At 35.8% G+C, this 9789-nt stretch overlaps 1 protein-coding gene across 1 annotated transcript; it reads right to left on the reverse strand.

The window, feature by feature from the left end:
* Window positions 1–9028, reverse strand: LOC132544219 (potassium channel subfamily K member 18-like). The gene is made up of 2 exons (XM_060207792.1): window positions 8614–9028; window positions 1–797 (listed from the first exon to the last, which is right to left on the reverse strand). The coding sequence occupies exons 1-2, from the start codon at window positions 9026–9028 to the stop codon at window positions 1–3; spliced, it is 1212 nt and encodes a 403-aa protein (XP_060063775.1).
* Window positions 9029–9789: the final 761 nt, after the last annotated feature.

A 9789-nucleotide genomic window follows, 5' to 3' on the forward strand; every position in this document is an offset into this window, starting at 1 on the left:
TCAGTCAGCATCCTCATCTTTATCGATCAGGCCAAGCTTTTGTCCAATCCATTTGCATTTGGAGATAATCTCGTCTTGCATCAGTGTGAAGCACATGGAAAGAATAGCCATTCCGAACATGACGTATATAGCGCCAAGAACAAGCTGAGCATGCGCTCTCGGATTGTCGAAATCTGTTCCCGGAACTACGTCACCAAAGCCGATGGTGCTGAGTGTGATAAAGCAGAAGTAGGATGATTGGAGAGTATCCCACCCTTCCCACAGTCCAAACAACACGGCACCGCCCAAAATGTAGGTTCCTATTACGACCATGGTCACAGTCAGAGGAATTGTGATGTTACTATCGATGTCATCGTCATCATCGTCGTCATCGTCAGAATCGCTTTCATAATTGGACTGTTTTGGTGGGGGACTTTGTTGAACTCTTGCACTGGCGTTCTTCATATTCATCGGAACGACCTTGACATTGTTGTCACATTGATCGTCAACCTTATCTAGATTGTCCTTGATGCTCTGAGGTTCTGAGTGCAGGTTTGGTGGGTTCTTGACAATGCGCGATTTCTCGCTCCAGTTGGGAGGCTCGCTTTCCGTAGGTTTGATCTTGACGACTTTGTTGGGCTTTTCTTTCTTTCTGCACCAACCACAGCAAAATATCTTCGCATATATAAAACGGAATACATCCGCCAATGCGTCCCCAATGTTAGCAAGACAAAGCAACATCAATGGAATACCCAGCACCGCATACGCTATGCACACCAGCCTTCCCCAGAACGTCTTTGGAGCTATATGGCCGTACCCTGCAAAGAGAAATTATGGGAAAAGTCGATAATTCATATTATTCTATGACGATGACCTTGTGTTAATTTTACGCTTAACAAAGACTAATTTTTTTCGTATCGTTTTTAATTCTGTTTTGTTGACATGCCAGTATTTTTTCATTGTTGACTGTGTATGAAACTATGCACAATTCACTCCTCGAAGCGTATTCATTCACCATAAACCATATATAAAAGTGAAGTAAAACGTTCTTTGCCCGTAGTGGAAATAGCAATGTTTAATGTTACCTTGCTTCTTTAATATGCAAGTATCTTAAGGTAGGGAACTATCATTAATTAGTGATATTAAGCACTAATTACATGTAAAATTTCAGTAAAAGACCAATGAAGCCTATATATGATAGTTTGATAATGATAACGTAGCGCTTTATCATATCTACGGGTGGTCGGGTGGCGCAGTGGTAACGCACTCGCCTATCACGAAGCCGTCCGGGGTTCGACTCCTGGAACGGACGTGAAAAGGTAAGGGTCCCGACTACTTGGGTTTTTCCGGAGACGCCGGGGACACCGGTTTCCTTTCACACTTACAAGTGCCAACAGGAGTGATTAGTATAAGTAGAAATAAATTGTTTCACAATTGTTGTAAAATAAATAAAGTTTATATAGCATCTTCTATCTTTGGAAATTGTACAAAAGGTCACAAAGGTGAATAACACAATACAGATAAAGAATTATAAATAGTTTAGCCACATTGTGTATTAAATAGCACGATACAGATTTTTGTCGAGATGCCAAAGGTCCTAGGCGACTGAGAAAAACAAAAATCGATGAGAAGTAAATGTGATAACACCGATGGGGAGGTGCGGTAATTCCAAAATTTCAGAGAACTTCAAGTATACGATTGAACTGAAACGAGGCATGAAGGTTACGGCGAAATTTTTGGAAGTCCACCAAGAGTGTGTGTTCTACCTGATATCTTCTAGATTGTGCAAAAGACAAAAAAGTGAATACTATCCTGGGCAAATCAATCACGTTTTATCTGGAATAATCCCAATAAGTTACCATTCAGAGATTCAATAAAAATCAATAATATCTATCAATGTTTAAAACACAATACTCAATATAAATATGACACTAAATGTACTACTTCAGTGTCGTTCTAATAACAAGCTCTGTTAAGTCTTTGAATCCACTAATCGAGTACTAACAATCGATATCTCCCCTTGGGTACATAATATACCTACGTTTTGCCCAACTGCACGTTAGAATTCATTAATTATTCTATATACACCAGTGAAGCCCGAAACGTTAAGTCTCTTATCCGTTATTGATTATCTTATTTCAAAACCTATGTCGCCACTTTCTCTTTTTTTTATTATGCAGAGTCCTTGTGATAGACAGGTACCGCCATTTTGGATTTTTTCTCCTGACATCTCAATATATCCCCTGTCATTAAAAGTTTGTTATCCGGATGAAGTAAACAAGTGTATGAATATCATGAATATAAATTGGTATTAGTGTTGGGAAGCAGGTATTGTTATACCAAGCCGGAGATCAATATCCGGTAAATTTGTCATCATATTGGGTAATCCGAACCTTTGATTTATCATTTCAAATTCAGACATGACCATTGTATTACATCATGGTACGCACATCGAATGGAACATTGGATCGACATAATATGCGGGTGTTCCGTCATATAAAGAGGAAAATGAACGGCCTCCCCTCTCACCGCCATATAAACCCTAAACATGGACTGACTGTGGTCAGTAGTAAAATAAACAGGCGATTTGTTACTTAATTGGAAATAATTTGTAGATTGTATGAAATATGTACCGCCAGAAAGCGAGCCCTATCTGATCAGAAATATGCACACTTATGTCACTTTACAGGAAATTTAATCAACATTCAGTCAGAATAAAATAAAATCCAAAACAGTTTCGATGCCATAAGCCCACATCGGGAATCTATTTTTAATTTACAGGAAGTGACGTAGGTTATCGATTGCCTTGTGACCAGGACGTGCTCTGATCCTGATGGGTTAAAGTTTTATTCCTCAAACAACTTTATTGCAGCATGCATTTCAAAACATTAATATATATTATTGTTATTTGGGTAATTGGAGACTTTTAATGATAATTTGTATGTCAAGATAATTTTATAACAAACCAAGCGGTATGAATACGTCAGCCCGATCTAAGATAAACGTTCCAGCGACCCAGCTGTTACATATGCAGATTCAGTTTGGTATTTGATCAAACTGAATTCCTCATACAACTTCATATAGCTTATCTATTCGGCACAAACCAGCTATAAATGACGCTGTATAGTTTGTTACATTTATGGGGATCTCCCCTTTTTCTCATCAATATATTTTTAGTTTTATATGACAAAATTATCTTTCACCATCTTCATGAAACATTTAGTCACTACACAGAGATCTATCATGTTATTTTAGGAATGCTGTTATCTATATAACAATCTTAATTGTACGGAAAAGTAAAGTTACGTTGTGATAAACAGTGGATGTTATATCTTATCCTCATTTTCTGCTGTTTACTGTTGCTCTCAGGAATATTCATCACTGGATTGATTGATTACTTGATTCAAATTCCTGAGACAGGTAAGGTCACACGGATATATATATTTTTTTAACTTAGAAACAAAATGTCGGCTGAACGTATTGAAAATAACATTCATTTGTGGTTGTCTTTATGAATTGTTTTGAAAAATCGGTAACAGTATAAACAAAATTCCATGATCAACCGAAATATTTATGTTATTTATTCATTCGATAATTTCTTTACTCAATTTATTTCTTTAGAGTTTGTTTTATTTCCAATGTATATATTCTTACCATATTCTACCATTCTCAGCCTAGCGAAAAAAACACTGTTTTTCTCTAACATTGTAAACAAATTTCAAATATTAAATCAAAATTTTACCGCCCTTTGTTTGTGATATAGGATATTGATTTGTTTGTTTGTCTGACGCATTGCGTTCTTCCAGTATCTAACGTCATATAAAAGTTTTTTTATATCATAAATAAAAAAAAGTTATATCCTGATCAAACGAGTCTCCGTTTGGGTATCATTGATTTTATCGCGTGCAGTAGTGCGCTAAATTCACCTTCTCATATACCATGATACAGAAATCGTGATGACACTACAGTTTTAACACGGGTTTCAACGTGACAAACACAACCAAATTTTATCATTAACCTGCCGTGAGAGTCAGAGTAAATAAGTAAACGACACTACATCGTTCCGCTTAAAACAAATAATCTTACCAGAACCTTTCTGTATTCGGTTTTGATGTTATCAAGACTACCTTCCATACATTTAGTATTATTTCGAGAACTCTTAAAAAAAAGAAAGAAAAAAATAGTCGATAAATAGTGTCCCTGATATGTGATTTTACTATTAAAAGAAACGAAGCTTCTAAAAATAACACCGAAATTTCGGATATTAAAACGGTTGATACAAACACTTTGTACTCATCAACAGCCTAACTAACGCCCACGAAATATTGATTAGGAGTCAACAAAATCAAAGACTGCTGTTTTTATATCGGCTGTAGCCTGACAGTTTAATTATTAAAAATAAAGAACTTTTAACCACAGATCACTTGCAAATTTCGTCAGATCGCTTTGGTAGCCAATGGAAGCCACATCTCGGAAATATTGACATAGTAAGGTAGTTTTGTCATGTCTAAAATTAACTGATTTACATTTTTAAAATAAAAAAATGGAAATGCAAATTCCAAGACAAGTAGGCGTATTCTTTCTCTCGTAGTTTGGTTTAGAATTAAGTATAATTTGTGTAATACCCGTTTTCCCTTTTAACGACCAGTAAACCAGAATTTTAATATCACCTGATTGAAAATTTAATTTCCAATGTAAACATTGACTTCAAAGTTCAAACAATTAAAGCGACTATAGTGTTAAAAAAACACTACGAGAAAACGATAGAAAGCGTTCTATTTTCCAATAGTATGTTACAAAACTAAGACTTTCTGTTAATTACTAAAATTAAAAGTCACCGCAACCAATTTTTATTGATATCTAAAAAATAAAGAATGTAAACATTGCGGTCCTGATCTAATTCATACATTACCGATCGTAACCCTGATGCTGCGCATGCGTATAAGCCTAGAAAGAAGCAATATGGCGTACGCAAATAGTTACCTTGCAGAAAGTGCTAGAAATCGATAGAGGAAGAAGTCAGACCAGAAAAGGACAGGCAAGAATTTATAATAGACAGGAGAGCGATAGATCGCGAAAGATGGAGGAGGATCTTGGACTGAATACGGATTCGGAATTTGCGAAGCTGCTGCTTGACTGGTTAGCATAACGTCAACCCTTTAATTACAACGTATCCGCCTGTCATTAATTATAATCCAATATCCAGTGTTTGACGCGTGAATATGTTATAAACAACACTACTTAATTGTTATCTGATAAATGTTGTATGAAAATAGTTGTGTCATTCGCTTGAATTTACTATCGACAACGTGTGTTTGTTGTTGACGGCAAGGTTGGGCCCAATTGGAGGTATTCGTTCTATGTGTACTGGTGTTACTGTAAGAATAACAACCGTTATGATAAACATAACATCCATAATAAACAGTGCAATATCTATTAATGTGTACAGACAAAGTATCAATTCCTGTGCATTTCTGCACAATGAGTTTTTTTTTTACTTTTCCGATTGTATTTACCTCCTTTGGGGCCCATCAGTTTAGCGCCCGCGATTGACATAGATAATTCTCGCACGACAAAGCCAAAACGAAACGAATTTCTAAGATTGATTGTTAAAAATTATATATTATAACACTATAGAATCATTATTGTAAACAAGAAGAAGCAGAAAGGCACAAAAGCAAGTGTCATACACAAGACGTGCATTTTTTTACCCCGTAGTCCATTTTTTCTTCGTAATAAACCGAGCGTGAACATGTTTATAAACAATAGGCAAGATAAACCATGTTCTGACGCCGAAAATATGTAAAAAAAAACAAAAAAAAAAACAAATTGACGTCATAGGCGCGTGTATCGCTTTATTATGGATATATTTTATTATTCATAGCCGAATTTTCCATTTCCCGATGTTGAGATCTAAGTAATAGCCGCTTTAATGATTTGCCAGCTTATGATGCCGTCAATAGGAATATTGTCATCAGCTTGGTCAAAAACATTTTACATCGTTTGGTACTCGCCGAAAATTAATCAAGATGTGTTCAGGGGAAGGTTGGGGGCGATAAATGAGCAGTCAACTTCAATTTTAATCGTATTTCAAATGAATCCAGTCGCGGTTGAAATGAAATCATTAAGTAAAAATGATGAGACGTCTACTGTATACTATCATTCTACTTCAAATAACGATCCTAAAATATTAAATCTAAAAATGACACATAATAAATTGATATCACTTTCGATATGGCCACTGTTTGCATCGATTTCCTACCATATGTTGTTATATCATTGTCTAAAACAGCAAAGAGAAACATTTTACCACAGATCTATGTAATGATATCGAGTGCGATAAGGTTAATCCTTTGTAGCGTAAACCGATATGGGAAATTTGCGTCACTCAGTAGAATACATCGATGAAAATGTTGTGTTTTTATGGAAACCATATATTGAAACCATTATTTGAGATAAGTGAATGAAACGTAAAGTGCTACAGCAATGATGCAATAACACTTGTTTTTAAGTACAAAGATATTGATTCGTAATATCGTGAATTAACTCGGCTTGGTTACGATGCAAGTTTCGTGTAACCGTTATGGCATGATGCGAACTACATGGTGAACCTAAATAATTGCCTTTAAAACCATTTTCGTTACGATAAGAGAGCTAAACAGAGCGAAACATTGAAGAGCGTGTAAAGGTATTCAAGATATTTCAGAGATATCTGAAGGTAGAATTATACCGATTTAAAAATATATATATATATATATATATAACTCAAAGAACACACACGTTTTAAAATGTAACAGAGAAGTCTTTAAACGGGAGATTTATCGGAAAGAAACAGATAAAAATAAAAGAAATGGTTTAGAGATGCCTTGAAATGAAATATGATATATCCCTATTGTTAATCAGACATCGCTTATACGGAAACGGCTTAATTGAAGAATTTAGGATTCTTCTCAGATTATCGGATATCTCATTAATTGCGAAAGGTCTCGACTGACCTAAAGGATGTATCCCAAAAGTTCATCAGATAATTTATTTATGTCAAGATATGTCACATGCAGTGTACTTAACATCCAATTAGTTTTATAAGAAATCTCAATGATGAAACAAAATACCCCCTGAAGGTAAGGATACATCTCTCTTGTTGGGTAGATAAATGTTGATAAAAAGAGTTATCGTTGGAAATTCTGGAGATAGTGCTTATTTTCATCAGATCTCTTGCCAATGGAAAACTAAAGTTTAGGATGTATTCGATTTATCAGCTTCATCAGTTATGTCATTATTTGATGGAGATATCGTCTGAAGTTTAGGACATCAAATGTCAGTAAGATTGGCCTTCATACGTATCAGTCCTAATTTGAAATTTGTTGTCCATTTTTTCTGATATCTTTTTCATAATGCCTTCTGTGTTACACTTAATCGTTATACGAATGTTTTTTTTTTATAAGATTCCGTGGTATCCGGAGTTTTCTTGTGCAATTTACTTAACCGACACTGAATTAAAGTGTTTTCCATTTCCTCTTCAAATGCCACATACCAGAATATTTTAGAAACACTGATGAAATCAAACAAAAGGTAACACATATGTCATTGCTACATCCATGAAGAGGGAGGGGTTTGACAAAAGACAACAAATCAATTTGGATTACAATCGATGAAACTGGGTATCAGAAGTCGACAATTCATGTTCCAGTGTGTCGGTTTTTTTGAAGTGCGATGAAAATTAAAGTAACTACTTTTTGGTGTGCATCGCTTCATTTTAAAATGTTTCTAAATATGTCACTATAAATAAATTATCTGCATACATATCAAGATTTGATCTGCATTATACACAACGTTGATATGGCATATTAAATCCTGTTCTACAACCATATCGAATTCTTATCAAATTGAGAAGAAAACATGTTTTACTGTTCTTTTCATGGATTGGCTAATTACAGATCTCTTCTGCCATTGTTTCACCTGTATTTCCAGGTGTAAGAAAAGAGCAGGATCTATTATCTATCACGCATACTAGATTGCATTTTCTTTAAAGAGAGGAGAGATTTATTATGTCCTATTTATTTTTAAAATGTTAACATTTTAGGGAAACTCGTTGGGGGAAAATAGTGCAGAATATGATAATCGGAATTCCCCTTAATTGAGCAAGGTTTTACCGCGCAAAAACGCTGAATACACGATCTACCTGTGCCTTTGTAAACATAAAGAAAAAAAGGTTATTTCATCACTAAAGTATGATATTTATGATATACATAATATACTTGTGAAGGTATATTAATCTCGCTTTCCTTCACTGGCCAGAGAGAAATCAGAAATAAAAATGTACGTCCTGTGAGGTTATAAAGTTACCTATACATCTCAAAATTAACCGCATGCAGCGAGTTAAAATATGTAGAGCAAAAGCTAAGTACTATAGAATACAGTTCAATGTATCAAATAAACGAAATCAAGTTGATTCATGAAAGCCAATTATGTCAAAATAAGAAGAGAATTATGTACAAGTCTAGGTAACTAATCGCTACAGTGAAGAATGTCAAACTAACGGAAACTGGTACGTGGTCGTTCAAAGACAGATGATTATAAATGGCAAGCATTGGGTTAGACAAGAAAAGGAAGCCCGCTGTAGGTGTCACTCACCGATGGTCGAGATCACAGTAACAGAGAAGAAGAATGCTCCTGACCAAGACCATTTGTACTTTGGTCCGTCCTCCAGTCCGTAAGCGGAGCAGTTCCCGCCGTCATAACCAATGTTAATACTGTTGTCGCGATAGATCTGTAGGATTCCTTGCAGCTGGAACTTCAATGTAGATTTGTCCGGATTGCCTTCGTAGTCTTCCACTAACTGTTGTATCTTGGAGAGAGAGTCATTTTCCATTACAATGTATTCCTTGTAAGTGTCATAGCAGATCTGTTCTTCGTTGGACTTTTCGAGATGTTCGAAGATGAATCCTCCAGCGGCACAATAAAGAGCTACCAAACCACACAGTCCGACATGGGAGAACATAATCTTCATGATGGTGCGACACCATCCTCCCTTGTCTTGTTTACCCATGATGGATAATTCACCACGTTAAACTATCGTTGTTTTCGTTTGTAATCTTCACTAGATGATATAACAATAATTATTTGAGGTATCTTCTTTCCAAATAGGTCCTACATATTGATACCGACAGATGAAGCCGGAGACGAAGACGAGCAACACCGCAACTCAATACACCTGGCCTACACCTGCGCGTGTGTATTCCCGCCACCCAGCCACGTATGTATCTACGTCTGCTTGCCTCTCGTCAGCGATTCGGTTGACATGGGACACCCTGGAAAACATTGATCGGCATTGGTAGTTCTATTCAGGTTTGATAAATTATTAAATTATACATTCGAAAACATCACAAATTTACCATCGATTTCAGACTCCACACTTAAACAATTCTATATTTTATAATATGTCAGCTCTCTGAACCATTCCACAGTACGATACGCTTTGGGATGTCATAGATATTCCAACAAACGATATTGTATTGAATGTTGTTAGATTACCTAAGGAAATTGCCATCCATCAATCAATAATTGAAAGCATCCGGAGGCACGGGACGTGTCAACATGACTCAGTGATGGTTCGCTGAATTTCCTTCTTTTCTATATAACGAAACATTAGTCAGGGAATTCTCCAGTTTTGCTTTAGTGGTAAAAACGGCCTCCATATCACTTCTGAAATAACAGAATGTTGTTTACACGAAGTATTGAATTTGCTCCCCTGTGAGTTTGTTCACCTTTTGATAATGATGACCTGGGAAAATAACAATCGATGTTTTG

The sequence above is a fragment of the Ylistrum balloti genome, unplaced genomic scaffold (assembly GCF_031769215.1).
Source record: "Ylistrum balloti isolate Yb309-2 unplaced genomic scaffold, AGI_CSIRO_Ybal_v1 Utg369782, whole genome shotgun sequence".
In the NCBI taxonomy this organism is placed as follows: Eukaryota; Metazoa; Mollusca; class Bivalvia; order Pectinida; family Pectinidae; genus Ylistrum; species Ylistrum balloti.

Excerpts from the sequence above, each read along its gene's own strand:
- LOC132544219 (XM_060207792.1), bottom strand. The coding sequence starts at position 9,028 with ATGGGTAAACAAGACAAGGGAGGATGGTGTCGCACCATCATGAAGATT. Across the intron at positions 798-8,613 it reads TACTGTGATCTCGACCATCG|GGTACGGCCATATAGCTCCA; the intron begins GTGAGTGACACC and ends TTCTCTTTGCAG.